The following is a 17,094-nucleotide window of genomic DNA, read 5'->3' on the forward strand; positions in this document are numbered from 1 at the left end:
ACGTTCACTCGCCCCGTTCAACTCCGATGACGCATGCAACAACACATTCGTCAGTTGCGTTTCTCCGTGCGCAAGACGCATGCCTTTGACGGACGTAAAAAACGCACCAGTGTGGACATACCTTTAGAGCCTCGTTAGCCACACAGGCGACGTCACGACCTTGTAATGAGAGAGTCCACCGGGTCCCTGTGCCCTTTGTGCAGCACCCCGTGAGCCTATAAGCTTGCGTAGGCTCTTGACATAATATTAGCAGAAAATCTCTAGAATATTTACTATTTCACGAATGTTCGTAAAAAAACTGCATGTCTTTATTACTAAAATTAATTATGTCCAAAGAGGATAAGAATTTTGACCAAATACAACTTCTGTTTTTTAATATAATTAATTAAAATAGTTTATGTAACTTATAATAAGTGGCACTGAACTTGTCAAAACTATTAATTTATATTATGTTTAATTTTTAATAGTTCTACACGGAGAAAACCTCAAAATAATAATAGCCTGCGCTAGGAAAAATTTGCAACATGAGTGCAGCAACAGAGAAATATAAAACTACGTTTTCAAATTACGAATACGCATTGATTAATAATTTAAGCAGTTTTATTAACGATATGTGGTTGTTTTATAATAATAATTAGGGGCTGTATCTGTAAAAGACCAGATTTTTTTGTTATGGTTTGACAGTTATGAATGAATGCTGAGTAGGTAGGATGCTGGTGCGAAAAAAAATCCATTTTTACATGTGTGTGAGTACCCACAAAGTATTCAAGGTCAAATAAAACCTACTAAGAGTAGGCTCGGTAACGAGCAAATTCATGTGTTATCATGTTGCAAATACACTTATAATACGAAACTCAGACACGAAATTTAACGTAGAATTCTTTAACAGAATGCCGAGCATGATAAATTTACGCAAATTGTGTTTTCAACTACATTTATGGACGCGAATCACACGTAGTTTCCGCCCCAGCCGCTAGAATTCGCTGCCAGAACAGCTATGTCAACTACTGAATCATGTCATTAGCAGACGAAAAGTTTAAACTATATAGTGAAACGGTTACGATAAAAAAAGACTTGAAAAAATTAATAAACCCCGATTTATGATCTAATTTTTGACAAGGAGTTTTATTAAAATACTGTCTATCTTGTTGACATTCACTAAACAGATAATTCTTAAATGTTTCCCTTTGTCTTTGTGAACTTTGGTCCACGCCACTTGCCACAGATGGCAGCACCGTGGGTGTTTCGCATTTCCGTTTCTTCACTTCCGTCGCATTCACGGTATTACTCCCACCAAATGCCGCGTAACAGAGAGCCAAGATGTTACACATCAAAAATCATACAAATATTCGGCGACTCACTAGATTTTTTTTGCAAGTGCACCGTCGCGTAAGTTATTGCAGTCTCCAGCACACATATAAGATCTGCCTTAGCTCATCGTCACACGCTTGCCTTCAAGTTGCTAACAACCTCATTGTCCGCCTACGTGCTGCCCACACACGCCCGCACAGTCTGCTTACCACTAGCTACTCCTCCACTCTCTGGCATTTCTCAACACTAGCGAACTCTGAGCATTACGTTTCTCCCCCACACCGAGACCAGAAGACACGGAGATGGCGCACATTCATTTCAATCCATAACCATGGGCTTACGTATTGAACTTACTAATAAATGCGCATGAGGAATGTATCTTGTGGAATAAATGTACATAGTGGTTTCCACGAATTTGATAGTTATTGTATTTTTATACTAACGATTGTAACCTTTTTGTATCGATTATAAAATGTGTGACTTATTTAGCTTGGCATAGAACTATGAGAAGCCTAAGATGTTCATCAAGTTCTGTCCCTGCCCGAACACGCCCGAATATTCACCTTCGGCCAACCTCGGGATTTGTTTTATTTTTGCGCAGGAAAAATTAATTCAAACATTAAAAGTGGTCGGTTAGGTTAGCTACATTAAAACACTTTAAAACACTATGGATGGTTAGTTAGGTTAGTATAGCTACATTAAAATAAACAGAGAAATATAAATATATTTATAAATAAACCAGAGGTTCGCCGAAGGTGAATATTCGGCCGTGTTCGGGCAGGGACGGAACTTGATGTACATCTTGGGCTTCCCTAGAACTGTACCGAGTTGGCGGTACGTTTAATTTGTTGGTTCGCCATGTGCGGGCTCTGTGTGACGTCACGAGTCGACTGCAGCGCCGTGGAGTAAGTGCGGCGGTGAAGGGAACTGGCAGGGGACTCGCGTGCATAGAACAAGGAGGGAGATACAGAAGTCGCGACTCTTACAATTGAAAGCGGAACTATGTTTTTCACGACATGTGACGCTATCTGTTGGGTGGGCCCATAACTACTAGGAAAAAAAAACTCGGAGGGGAGGTTCAAAACTAAAGTGGCAGGTTTATTATGATTTAATGCAGTTTTTTGGACATACGCCATTGCAGTTTTACACTCTTAGTAATGAAAAATTTCAGAAAATTAAAAAAATAAATAAAAATACGAAGATACAAAAAATTCACAGAAAACAAGATGAATCAGCTGATGTTGAACAAACGGAACCAACGATGATGACGACAGCTCGTTGTTGTGTTGCCAATAATACTTGTTTAGTTTCATCGTTGGTTCCGCTTGTCCGATGTCAGCTGATTCAGTCTTGTTTTCTGTGAATTTTTTTTATTTTCATATTTTTATTTATTTATTTTGAATTCCTGAATTTTTTCATGACAAACAGTGCAAAACTGCAATGGCATTTGTCCAAAAAACCGTGAAATCAAAATTCTCCATTGCATGAATCATTTAAAGACCGTAGGTTTTATATGTTAATTTATCTACTTGACAAATAATTGCTTGGCAACCGAGATTTTAACTATGCGAGAAACACCTAGAGGTGTTTTGTGATAAAAGAAGCATGTTCTATACAAATAAGTTGGAGATGCAAAATTTCTGGTATGCCACATTACAAATTATGTGGCTACCAAAATAAAGTGGATTAATCCTCGCTGGTTTGTTTGCTTGATAGTAGCTTATGCATTACTTCTCACCATCAATATAGCTATGTTAGTAATATATTATGAAAGCTACTATCTAGCGGGTGGGCCGGAAACTACTTTAAAAAAACAGGTCTCAGGCCGATATTCCAAGACACAAAAATAAGGGTTTAGGTGTTGAATATGCTACACCTGTACGCTAAACATATTCCTAGTGCACGATTGGACATGACTAGTCCCTTTTTTTTTTAGAGCAATGGATTTTGGTGTCCTATCCGTTGCCGTTCTGTTGCCCGAATTACGCTCACTTTTTCGTTGATTTCGTCCAGATGGCTCAACCTCATCTGTCGCCATTAACTCGGATACAGTCATTTTTATGATCATCGAGGGACGTACCAAGCGTTTTGGTGGGCTAAATGAAACTTTATGACAGCGAAACTATCCTGGAATACATTTTGTACACTTTAAAAACCAAAAGGTACTTGAGAAAATTACCAAAGGGAAGCCGTCCGGCATGCATCCAGAGTCTATATTTGCAGGCTACACACAATATTTGTTTATTTATTGTGTTTGGTTAACTTTATTTCAGCTAGTTAATAACCTAACTTACAATTTAAAATTGTAATTATTAGAAGTAAAAAAAAATCCCGCTAAGCTTATTTGTTTCAGATGTCAAGAAACACACTATGGAGTGCTTCAAAATTCAGAAAATTCTATTCGTGTGTTCCTTCAAACCTACGATTTTACTAGAAACGAATTTTTTTTTCCTAATTATCACCCCCGTTGCTTTTTTCTTTTTTTACTGTGGTGCTAAACCTGATAAAATACTGTGATTCAAAAACCAATAAAATACATTTAAAAAAATTTCTACGAAATAATTGGTTTTTATCTAGTTTGCATGAATTAAGAACGGTTTTGTACATGGCAAGTTGCAAAATTCAAATTCTAAAAGGACAGTGATTGTGCAGCGGTCAGGTCCCGCTACTTTCAAACAGCGCGCCGGGGCGTAAACGGCCTCTCCCTCCCTCCTTTTACCAACCCCCCTGTTGTGATGTGCTTTGCTTCTAGCCTCCCCTCCCGGGGTTGGCGCATGCGCAGAGCCTTTATAAGTAGAGACCGGAAAAAAATTCGCGAATTCATTTTCGCGGTAGGCTAAAACACAAACAGTCATAACTCAGTTCTGCCTCTGCTATTGGCTCGAAACTCACCTGGATGACCCTGGGCCAATTAGAAACACCAAACCAAAGCTTTACACGAAAGGCTGCTACGTTGGGACGTCTCTCAAGGCAGCAGCCAACGAGTGGGTGGCATTTGACCGAGATTACGCAGAACTGTGGAGTTCGTCCTGCAGGGCGTTGAACCCGCGAATTTTTCCCGGTCCCTATTCATGAGTAGGGACACCTGTATTTCGCGATTTCATTTCATGTCAAGGTATTTCACAAAACACTGTAGCTTTTTCTAAGAGTCATGGCAAATTGTGAGGGTGCAGCAGTACGGTGACCACATTCTCATTGGACCCGTCAAGAGCGGGACGACACCTCTCACCGACCTCAGCCAATAACCACAGCAGAAAAGCTACAGTATTTTGTGAAATACCTTGACACGAAATGTATTCGCGAAATACAGGTGTCCCTATTCATGGGAGGTTGCTCAGCTCTTTGACGGGACACGCGCGCAACTCCCGGGGCAAGTGTGAGGTGTGTAGGGTGTGTAGGGTCTTTGAATATACATACTGTATAGAAGTCGCCAGCCCAGGTTAAAATTTATAATACGGTTTTGAGGTAGTTGGTTAATTCACCGCCGCAATCGCCACCATCTCTAGGGCATCGACTTGTGGTGGTCCCTAGCGGACAAGTGTCGAACTCTTCAAACACCCCTTCCCCCTCCTGTTGAACGACCTTGAGCTGCAGTGAATGATAGTTGGGGGGTGCGGGGAATTGACAGCGGGCGACAGTGCTGCGCTCTAATGTGTAAATAACAACTAAGACGATACAGGGCGTTACGACAGCGCACTGCAGCGATGAAGTTCCCAAGCTGCTCATCATACACTTCTGATAAACGTAGAGTAAATCCTATCCACTCGCGACTCCTATACAGTATATATATTGAAAGGTAGGGTGCAGGCGGGGCCGGTACCTTTCCTGCGGTCGCGCGGGTCGGCGCGCCCGTCCCGCGGCGGCGGCGGAGGCCCGCGCGCCCCTGGCCCGTGGCCGTGCGGCCCCGCGCGCGCCCGCTCCCTCGCCGCCCGGCCGCCCTCGCCGTACTCGGCGGGCGCCTCCGTCAGGAAGTTGGACGGCACGAGGCCGCGCACGCCGTCCAGCTCGCCCATGTAGAAGCCGTCGTCGTCCATCTCGCCGTACACGTAGATGATGTTGCCCGTCTGGAAGGACAGCTCCACCTGCGCACGCACCGTGCTCCCTGCGACGCTGCCGTTCCCCACCAACACAGTGCCGCAGTACCACAGTACATCAGTACAGCAGTACCACAGTACATCAGTACCACAGTACATCAGTACATCAGTACAGCAGTACATCAGCACGTCAGCACATCAGTACATCAGTACGTCAGTACATCAGTAAATCAGCACATCAGCACATCAGTACATCGGTACGTCAGTACATCAGTACATCAGCACGTCAGCACATCAGTACGTCAGTACATCAGTACGTCAGTGCATCAGTACATTAGCACATCAGTATGTCAGTACGTCAGTACATCAGTAAATCAGCACATCAGCACATCAGTACGTGAGTATGTCAGTACATCAGTAAATCAGTAAATCAGCACATCAGTACATCAGTACGTCAGTAAATCAGTAAATCAGCACATCAGTACGTCAGTACATCAGCACATCAGCACGTCAGTACATCAGTAAGTCAGTATGTCAGTACATCAGTAAATCAGTACATCAGTACATCAGAACGTCAGTACATCAGCACATCAGTACGTCAGTACATTAGTACGTCAGTACGTCAGTACGTCAGTACATCAGCACATCAGTACATCAGTACATCAGTACATCAAACACTGCTAGGTAGCAGCACTTTGCAAGCTTTCGTGAAAAAAAAAACTTTGGCTTTCATTGTTCATGTTCTTTGGCGACCACTGTCTTTCCCCAGAGTTTAAGTAGGAACTATGAGCCAGCGAGGGTGTCAGTTTACACTCCGTGTCTCCTTTTTTTGAAGCATGTTGTTGTTGGTATTTTAGCATATTATTCATTAACCATTGGGTATAAATAATATGGTGTTAAATTCACAACATTACTTGAGATAAATGTGCAGCTTAGTTTCATCCAATTGGGAACATGCATGTGACAGTTGTTTCATTATTACGAACTTCCAAGATGGCGCCTAAATGTCAAGACGGCGGGTGTATAGGCTTACTGGAGGCTGCTATTCCCTTTATGCTCACAGGGAATTTCCCAGTGGGGTAGTGTATTACTGCACTAGAGTTGGCAAGTTCACGGTTTAAATACTAGCACCTTGTTACATCGATGGATAGTACATGATGGCCTCACCAGATGACCATTGTGATACACAGATGTGTTCTCCAAGATCAAGTTCACAATTTTTGGCAGTAACCAAAAGTAAAAAAAAAAATTAAAAATTGCTCCTTTGTACACTTATATACAATCAACGAGGCTACATGAGAACTGAGATGGCTATCTTTAATAACAATTAACGACAGTAGACAACCAAGAGAGTAAAGATGGGTAGTCTAGCATCGCAGCCCAAACTAGCATACTCTAGCAGACAACAAGTGAAAATTAGGTGGTAGAACAGATTTCAGTCAACTACTGCGCATTCTGGCAGACTGTAAGTAAAACAAGATGGTGAGCGATATTAGGGCTTAATCGAGATGGCGACAGAAAATAAAATGTCGGACACAGCAACGTTATTAAGGTCAAAATCGCTAGGTTTCTCAGAATAGAGTTAAATATAGCCGTCAAGGCTTGAACACGTTTGCCGATGACAAATACATTATTGACGAATAATTGCATACTCTACAGGCGTAACTAACATAATGCATGAGTAACAGACGCTAAATAAGTCCAGATCTATTGCCTGCTTTCAATATTTTCCAAATTGTTTATTCGTATTAAGTTTCGCACATTATTATTCAATTGGTTTTGTTTGAGAAATCTAAAGTTGCTTACAACAGTAAAGAATAATTCCAAACGAATTGGATGGAAAGTTCTTGAGGGAATGCAAATATTACCTCAGCGTCCACATTGGGCGACAGCTCTTGCGGGTCATAGTCGTATAACGCGATCATCTTCCTGACAGGCATGTTGGCGTAGATGTCGCCCCATCGGTCCCTGGAGTGAGAGTGTTGGCCTCTGCCCGTTTCTCCGCTGTTCTGGAACACACGTGACACAACAATACCACATTACGCACCATCATTTCGCTACCACGTGGCGACGTTTCTCAATTCTCCCCCATCAGTCGTGTGAGATGTACGACCAGTTATTTCTTATTTCATAACATTTAATTAATTTAAACTTCACGAATAAAGTAAAGGCGCTTTTGTAGTTGTCATTGCTCGTAGGATCTTTTGTGTTTTTTTTGTGTGTTTGTAATGTTCTCAAATAGGTAGGTCATAAACAAATAGTGTCACATATACACGTTGTAAAAACTCTTACTAATTATAATATCGCAGGACCACACAGGCACTAAAAACACATTGTTACTATTAAAATACTAATTTTTTAGAAAATTTAAGATATGGTATATTTACGACGAAAAGAGATTAATTAAGAAGTGAATTGAACTAGGAAGCAGCATAAAAATATCTGCAAAATGCCTAATAAAGACACTTTCTGAAACGAAAGTGATCAAACTAAATTTAATTTAATTTAAATTTTATAATCCTGCTCTCTGAAGTAAAAAAAAAAAATAAAATAGATATTAAGTCCCTTGTTTAAAATTTATAACAGTATTCATATTTTGCTTCGCATCCAAGTTAGCAATTCAGCTATGATTTTATGGCTACTGGATTAATATTAGATGTACGATAAATAATATAACCATGTGACAATATAATTAAAAATATTTTCTCCAGCTCCGAAAATTATTAAGGACTGTGGAATATAAAGTCACAGCAATTACCAAACGAAATATGTCTAGATAAAAAGACAATGATGCAATCGAAGATTTTAAAAATTGCTATTTAAAAAACTATATTAAAAACTTCAGACTAGCTGCTATGTTGTAAATAAAACCTATTTTAAAACTGTTCATTTACCTGGCTATCATACTTCATATTTATTTATATTCAACATCAGATTCAAACAGGTTTCCATATAATTTGTTTTTGCATTAAGACGTGTTTATTGACATAAACTAAATGTTTATAAATGTTTGCGACGTTGCACAATAAAGCTGTTTAAGTTTCAAAAATAATAATTCTTATTGAAAAATTTTAGTTAAACGTATATTTCTTATCTCTTCACTGTTATTACAGAATTCTACGTTTCATAGAATGTTATGTTAACTCTTGAAAATAAAAATAAGAAAATAAATACGTATACGAAAATAAAACAAATTTACATCTTAGTGTTCTCAAGTTCATAAATTATTAAAATAATTTTTTAGAAAAGTATTGGTTTGATGTTAACAAAAATTGTACACAACACACAAGATTGCCATCTGATGTTAGAAAAGAAAAGTTAGTTACCTAACTAATAAAACTAATTATTTGTTTAGCCAGCCCCTAAGAGGTTTATATTTTATATTCACGATGGTTATTTATAAAATTTTCGACAAATGTGGGATTGTGAGAAATATCACTGTGAAGTTTCTTTGGAAATAATTAGACAAACTCTTTTTTTTTTTGTAGTATCTGCGAAGTACCTTAGGCAGTTCTTGTACTTCCACCACCATGTTGTGCGGTACGTAGCCTAAACGTCCTTTGCATTCGCCCCAATAGAACCCATCTGCATCCTTCTCTCCGTAAATCTGCAACACATGTGTACACAAATACTTCACAATTGCACACAAACGGATATAAAAATAAGGTCATACTTATTGTACAAAAAAGTGTGCGTGGAGTTCACGCGTGATAAAAGTGAAACTTCTTGCTTATTAGGCCTATATTATTAGGTATAAGAAACATTATTATATTTGGCTGAGACCGCAGCTAAAAAAAAAAAAATACATGCAAGTATGCGGGCGATAAATTCTTAAATTGCGCAAGTATGCAAGTATGCAAATGTGCAAGTATGCAAACAAGCAAATGTGCAAGTATGCAAGTGTGCAATTATACGAGTGTGCAAGTGTGCAGTTATGCGAGTATGCAAGTGTGAAAGTATGCTGTGTCATTTCTACCTCTCCCCTGCCGTCTCCTCCTCTACCGGTTCCCCCACCACGTACCTAACTATTCCCCTCATGGGATCGGAATTTTCGTAACGTTTGATAATTGTAGCCCGCTCAGCAACGAAGTTTCACTTCAAAATATGCCTGGAAATTTCTGTACTTAAGCATGTTGTAGGAACAAATATTGTCTTGTGCGAACCTTTTTTTATGTATGTGTTTTGTAAAGGGGTTAGTGTTTGTGTCGTGTTGTTTGACAGCTGTCAGTGTACCGGAAGATTGGCCTGTGAGTGAGACGGGGATAGAAGAGCAAAACTTCGAGAACCTTCCAGAAAGAGCGGAAGTTACCGGGTGGTAGCAGGAGCGAGCAGGTAGCACAGCGAATATGTTCAGTCACACTTGGACCATCCCAAGTACTTATATCGCAGGATAAATCAACCTTCTGTTAAGGGGCCCGCCTCGTCAGGGGTGTATGTGTGCTGGTGAGGCGGGATGATAAGCGCGACGCTCGCTGGTGCTTCAGCACGGTATCGCCTCTAAGCGCAAGGATCTGAACTGGCGCGCAGTCTTCACGTAATCACAGGATAACTGTAAAAGTTGAGCGGTGACCGTAACATTATATGACGCAGAAATGAAGAAAAAGGTGTAATTCAAGTCCCTTAAGTGCTTTCAAGAATCTGTACTGGTTGTTTTACGCCTAAAAATTACTCTGAAAGCATGCGTTTTAGCCATTTTAAATCTTCTAAAAATACAGTTTAAAAACTGAAACCGGAATCAACAGTACTTTTCGGCCCTCCGCGAACTCTTATATGATTTTCGTAAGCAGACCCCCCTCGGATATCTTGAGTATTTTTGACATCGCGTTGTTTTTCCTGAAGCTCTGCGCACCGTGTGCCCGGGTAGGCGGAGCCCTTAAGCTGTTAAAATACAAGAGTTTCTTCAAATATATGTGTGGAGTAGGTTTTAAATGACAATAGAACATAGTGGTATTCAATGTTTTAGAAAATTGACATGATTTTATCTTTAAAAATCTCTTTCAGAAGTGTTAAAAATTCGGTAATAAAATGAAGAAACAATTGAAAATAAACAAGAACACGATGCAACATGATTTTATATGATTCTCTGATCTAAGGTTATTTTAAAGTTTTTTTTGCGCTGATTCCAGATATGCAATCCGTTTTTTTTCTATCACGTACTGTTTTTTTTTTGTTTGCAAATTGAGGAAACTCAGTTTTTTATTTGAATGTAAATTCTACAAAGGGAATTTTCATTGCGAAGGGGAAACTTTATTTTGGTAAGAGGGAATAGTTAGCAACACTTGTTACATTCAGATGGCTTTATAAGGGAAACAGAAATTCATTGTTTACATACTGTAGTGTGAGGTTATATTTGAGAAATGAGTTTCCGTAAGTGTTTAAATAACCCAAACGTGTTATGTTATATTTGTGGTAGTTATGTAACTGCTAAGCAAAGACAAGACATCGGTATTTTTGTGATAAATCTCTATTATGCTTACTTCGGCATAAAGCTTGGTGATCAAGACAAAAACTGGGCACCGCACAAAGTATGTCGTACATGTGTCGAGAGACTGAGACTGTGGAAAAATGCAATTCCAATGGTTTGGAGTGAGCCACAAAATCATATTAATGACTGTTTTTTCTGTATGGTTAACGTTCAAGGTCATACCGCAAAAACTAAGAAGGACGTACAATACCCGAACATTACTTCGACCATACGACCAGTTATACTGACGTCCCTCGGCTTCAGGTCCCCGTTTTCCCGTTGAAATAAATGTCCTGTTATGCCCGTACTGCCCTCGTCGGAGAGGTGTGGGTCCAGGCCAACGTGGCCGGGACCGGGAAAGGCGGGACCTGGAGGGAGAGTGAAGTGATTGCGAGGAATGTTGGTAGGTTGTCGCAAGCAGAACACGGCATTAACGAATTTCACGAGCCGTCTTTTATTAACGCTTATAAAGTCCTGCCGCAGCCTGGCGGAACCGTCGCGGAACAAGTGCCCTACCACGGCGACACGGACTCCCTGATGACGGGGCGGTTCTCAAATACGTTTCGGCGCGAATCGTAAAGTTTATTAATGCTAGGCTGACCCAGTGAGAAAGGGCCCGAAGACGGAACGCTGTACATACGCGGCCCGTTACGTAATGTTCCGTGGACGGCGAAAAGTTCAGAGACTCGTAGCACCACGTTCGCGTTGTAGAAACTGCCCGCTAGACACGTCTCCCGATGACTCGTAAGTTAACAATGCTAAGCTGATCCGCGGTGGCAGCTCAGCTGCCGTGACCGACTGCGGACTGAGCGAACGTTCAATCCCGAGCGCAACGTGCGCGGCTCGCGGAGCAACGAACACGTCTGTCTCCGCTCGAGACCAGGACGCGACTGCCTCTCCCCGCTCGCCCGCGGGCCGGCGCCCGCGGGTGGCGGGGAGGGAGGGGAAAATCGGCCGGCGTGGGAGAGAGCTCCGTCCCGCGGCGCGCCAGGCTGCAATTACATACTACGGCGAAACACTTCAGAAAAAGTTATTGAATTATTTACAAAGACATACACGAGACATTAATTACACAGCGAACTTGCACAATGAATAATAAATAAAATAAGTTAATTACACACATTCAAATCCCTTAATCGTTTACAAATATATACACACTGAAATAAAAGATAAAGTCACATAGAAAAAACACTCGTTGGCATGCTAGGGCGCACGCGGGTGCGTCCCTGGCCGTCGCACACACTGGGGTTCACTGGGGGGGAAAATAGGCCCCCTCAGGCCCGCGTCGGTGGCCAGGTACGGCCTCTGTATCTGGGAGGGTACGACGACTGTCGTCATATGCCCCCCCTCTCCCGAGGCCGTCCTGGCCCCCGACGCCGACCTAGACCGGCAGCTGCGTCCGCGTCCGGCCACTTGTCTGGTCGTCGGAGCTCGTCACGTCATTCCGTCCGGGTCGGGCAAACTGGGGCAGGAGCTGCATCACGCTGCAGCGTAACCCCCCGTCGGTCGTTTGTCTTACGTCGCGGGGTTTGCGCTGACTCCCCCACTCGTAGTCCCGGAGGTAGTGGGGGGCCGTCTTCTCACGCGTGGACCGGCGCAACGCCGGTCCCCTCCCCGCGTGAGCGGTCATCCTCGGCTCCCCGGAAGGCAAGTCCAGGACCACCTGCTGGGCCCTGTCGACATCGCCCTCCCCACTGAGGAGCCGGACCGTTACCCCGTCTGTCACGTCCTTGCTCACGTCCGTCCCCGTCACCCGCCGTTCCCAGGAGTGGACGTACCTCCGTCCACGTCTCTGGGTAGGCTCCGGCAACGTCACCACTGGTTCACTCAGGTCGACCAGGTCGCCCTGAGCAGTGTTGTCATGTGTTACGTCCTCGATGAGCGGTCCATCAGTGTCGTTGGCGTAGGCGCTGACGTCATCAGGCGGGAGCACCCGGTCCACAAAGCGCTCCAGCTCTGCCATGCTTGCGCCACGCGGACCCCTTCCGCCCCTTCTGACGGGCGTCCGTTCCCCGCCCCCTCTTGCCAGTTGCCAACCACCGTTCCCCTTTTGCTGTCCCCCCGTAGGAGGCTGAGTCGGTGTCGTCGTGGGGGCCCGTCCATGTGTCGTGCCCCAGGTGTCGTCGTCCCTGTCAACGTTCCTGCCAACCCCCCGCAGTGACTTGGGGTGGGCGTGTCCTCGTCGACGTCCCTGATCCGGCTCCGGTGGCGTCACCACGGGGTCACCGAGGTCGACCAGGACTCCTACTGCGACGTTGTCATCGGTCCTGTCCCGTGTGTCGTCGTCCCTGTCAACGTTCCTGCCCACCCCCCGCAGTGACCTGGGGTGGGCGTGTCCTCGTCGACGTCCCTGATCCGGCTCCGGTGGCGTCACCACGGGGTCACCGAGGTCGACCAGGACCCCTACTGCGACGTTGTCATCGGTCCTGTCCCGTGTGTCGTCGTCCCTGTCAACGTTCCTGCCCACCCCCCGCAGTGACCTGGGGTGGGCGTGTCCCCGTCGACGTCCCTGATCCGGCTCCGGTGGCGTCACCACGGGGTCATCGAGGTCGACCAGGACTCCTACTGCGACGTTGTCATCGGTCCTGTCCCGTGTGTCGTCGTCCCTGTCAACGTTCCTGCCCACCCCCCGCAGTGACCTGGGGTGGGCGTGTCCCCGTCGACGTCCCAGGTCCGGCTCCGGCGGTACCACCACAGGGGCGCCGAGGTCGGCCAGTACACCTTCGGTGACGTCATCCTCGGCCTCGTCACCGTCCACTGGTCCGCTGTCGTCGTGGTCGTACTCGTCGTGCGGGTCGCCTATCAGTCGAATGTCGTCCCTGTGCACCTTAGTTGTCCGTCCGTCGGCGCGACGCACGAGGTACGAGGTGGTGCCCAGTCTGTCTACGATCTCCTGTGGCCCCGCCCACTTAGGAGCCAGACTGGCGCAAAAGCCCCGCTCGCCAGCCGACAGGTGATGACACTTAACAAACACCTGCTGGCCAGGCTCTAGTCGTGCTGGGGGCTGGTGCGTCTGCGGCGTACGTCTAGTCAGGTAGTCAGCTTGGCGACGTCGGGCGTCTTCGCGCAGATCGTCCGTGGTCATGTTGTGCAAGTCGGGGGTTGCGCGCGCTTCCCCGGGCAGGGCGAGGTTCCGGCCCTGCACCAGTTCAGCGGGGGAATGGCCCGTGACCGCGTTCGTCCGACGGCGCAGGCAAAACAGCAGCGTCGGCAGGTGCAGGTCCCACTTGGTGTGGTCCTCGTCCAACCGGATGCGCAGCTGAGTTTTAATGTCCTGATTCCGCCTTTCGGTCGGATTCGCGCGCGGATGGTAGGTGGGCGTCGTGTGATGCTCCACCCCCCAACCCGCGCAGGACACTCGCCAGCTTCTCCCCGTGAACTGCACCCCGTTGTCCGTCAGCAGGACCGCGGGGTACCCGTATCGCGGGAAGAACTCGCGCTCGAGCAGGGCAATCACGGTGCCGGCCTTCACGTTTGGTACTGCGAACGCCTCCGCCCAGCGGGTGAAGACATCCGTGACCACAACAATGAATCGCCGACCACGGGACGTGCGAGGATACGGCCCCATAATATCCACCGCCACAGTGTGGAAGGGATTCCGGGGCCGTCGTGGGACCTGCTGCTCCTTGCCGTCGGGTCGCCTGGACTTCCGCTCCTGGCAACGCAGGCAGGCCCGCACGTAGCGTCTTACTTCTGCCGCGTCGCCAGGCCAGCGGAACGTCCGTCTGACCTCACGCAGCGTCTGCTCCGCGCCCGGGTGTCCCGCCAGGGGGTGGTCATGCAGGTAGCTCAGGACCCAGCGCCTGGCCTCGGGCGGCACGTGGGTCCGCCACCCGCTCGACCTGTGAGCCCCCCTGGTCTGGAGCACCCCGTTCAGGCTCCGGCAGCCCGGTATCACCCCCTCCCCACACTCTGTCAGTCGGGTCCGGGTGTCGGGGTCCCGGAGTTGCGCCGCGTGGACCCACGCCAGCAGGTCAGTCATAGTCTCGGGTCGCGCGTCAGGTGCAGGAGCAGTGGGGCTTGTCAGCGCGTACAACGCGCACGGTCGCGGCACCGAGTCCTCTACCCCGCGCTCACGCTCAGGGAGGAGCACTTCCTCCCAGCCCTGGTCGTCGTGGAACTCATTCTCAGGGTCCGGATTCCGGGACAACTCGTCGGCCAACTGATTTTCACGTCCAGGAATGTGCTCGACCGTGAACGAGAATTCCTGGATCAGCATGGCCCACCGAGTGAACTTAGACTTCCGGCCCTGAGCGGAGTCCAACCAGCGGAGGCATTGGCTGTCGGTTCTCAGCGTGAATGAGCGGCCCTCGACGTGGTGACGGTACCTCTGTAGGGCCCAGACCACCGCAAGGCACTCTTGCTCATTCACGTGATACTTCCGCTCAGCCTGCCCAAACTTGGCGCTGGCGTACTCGATCACGCGCCTCTCGCCCCGGTCATCCATCTGGTACAACACCGCCCCCATCCCCTCCTGACTCGCATCCGTCTGGATGAAGATGGGGCGGCTGGGCACCAGGCGTGAGAGCGTGTGACAGTTCCTGAACCGGCGCTTCACCTGTCGCAAGGCCTCGTCCGCGGCGGGGGTCCACCGGAACTTAGTCTTCGGCGACAGTAGGTCCGTCATCGGGGCCGTCACCGTGGCGAAGTCGGGGACGAAGGACCGCAGCCAGTTGAGCAGCCCCAGCAGCTTCTGGAGCTGCTTCCTGGTCTTCGGTGCCCCCTTTCCCTCTATTAGCTCCAACTGCTCAGGTCGGGGGCGGCACCCCTCCGCCGTCACTATGTGTCCTAGGAACTCTATTTCCGTGGCCCCAATGTGGCATTTCTTTGGGGCGCACGTCAGTCCGTGTCTGGCCATACGTTCTAGCACCAATGCCAGATGGTGCGCGTGTTCCTCCCACGTCCTGGACCAGATGATAACGTCGTCCAGATAGGCACTGGCGAACTCACCAATGTACCCATCCAGAACACGTACCATCAGGGCCTGGAACGTGGCAGGGGCGTCCATGAGACCAAACGGCATGGCGCAGAACTGGTAACGTCGACCGTCTGGTGCCGTAAATGCCGTCTTAGGGCGGTCCTCCAGACATACCGGCACCTGCCAGTAGCCTGATTTTAAGTCTAGTGTCGTGAAAATAGTGGCGTCCCCCAGTCCTGCCAGTGCGTCTGTGATATTGATCTGCGGGGGCGGGGCGGGAATGGTCAGTTTGTTTATCGCCTTGAAGTTTACGCAAAAGCGTAGACTTCCGTCTTTCTTGGTGGCCAGCACCACCCGTGAGTTATACGGGGAGGTGCTGGGTTCCACTACCCCGTCACGTAACATCTCGTCAATTTGAGTCTGTATGGCCTCCCGTTCCCGGATGCCAAATCCGTATACCTTCTCAAAGGGAGGGCGGTGCGGTACCATCGGTATCCGGTGCTCCGTCACGTTTGTCCGTCGTAGCCGGTCCGCGGCCGCAAATACCTGTGCCTGAGAGGTGAGGACATGGTTGATGACATCGACGTACTCCTCTGGAACACCGTGCTGAAGGTCTTCTAGGCGAATGACTGACTGAGGGGGACTGGGGGGAACCTGGTGCACGCCGTACACCGTCCAGCGCCCCTGGGTGCCGAAGTGCATCCGGCCAGCTCGTACTTCCACGGTGGCGTCGACCTCGTGCAGCCATGGGACCCCCAGAATCAGCCCCTCGCGGAGCTCGGGGACCACCCAGGCCTCGACGTGGCTAACGTGACCAACGATGCTCATTGTTACCTGAGTGATGCCCCCTGCTGCAACGACGGCATCCCTGGTGGCCAGCTGCACCAGCTCCCTCCGCGGTGTCACTGCCTCCGCTCCCACCAGGTGGGCCGCGATGTAGGTTCGGCTGGCGGCGGTGTCCACCAGGGCCAGCATCTCCCGCCCGTTAGCGCGGACAGGAATTCGCAGCAGCTCCGGCTCCTCGGGGCCGACCTGCCCCAGCTGTGCAGTCGTCTGTCCCCCACCGCCCCCGGCCACCTGGCCGTCCGGGCGTGGGGAACTCGCGGCGAGGTCCGCGGCTCGCTCCGGCGCCGACGTGTTGACGTTCCGGTGGTCCACCTCGTCGACGACAGGTCGACGAGGCGGCTGGTCCGGCCCTGGTATAACCGGCCTCAGGGCCGCGGCGGTGGCGCCGGCAGTCAGCTGTCCCTGCACGGAGATGGCCGGCGGGATGCCTGCGCTGATGCTCTGATTGTCCACCCCGTCGACGGCGTGTCGACGAGGCGGCTGGTCCGGCCCTGGTACACCCGGCCTCAGGGCCGCGGTGG

General features: G+C 48.1%; 1 protein-coding gene across 1 annotated transcript in view; it reads right to left on the reverse strand.

Annotated features, from left to right (window-relative positions):
• Positions 1-1,454: 1,454 nt before the first annotated feature.
• The window catches only part of LOC134528958 (uncharacterized), a 267,148-nt gene continuing 251,508 nt past the window's right edge, over positions 1,455-17,094 (reverse strand). Inside the window, exons 28-31 of the mRNA XM_063362626.1 lie at positions 8,848-8,952; positions 7,214-7,354; positions 5,132-5,393; positions 1,455-1,489 (exon numbers count right to left, since the gene is read on the reverse strand). Coding sequence (XP_063218696.1) covers positions 1,455-1,489; positions 5,132-5,393; positions 7,214-7,354; positions 8,848-8,952 — 543 coding nt within the window. The remainder of the gene's footprint in view (positions 1,490-5,131; positions 5,394-7,213; positions 7,355-8,847; positions 8,953-17,094) is intronic.

The sequence above is a fragment of the Bacillus rossius genome, chromosome 2 (assembly GCF_032445375.1).
Source record: "Bacillus rossius redtenbacheri isolate Brsri chromosome 2, Brsri_v3, whole genome shotgun sequence".
NCBI lineage: Eukaryota > Metazoa > Arthropoda > Insecta > Phasmatodea > Bacillidae > Bacillus > Bacillus rossius.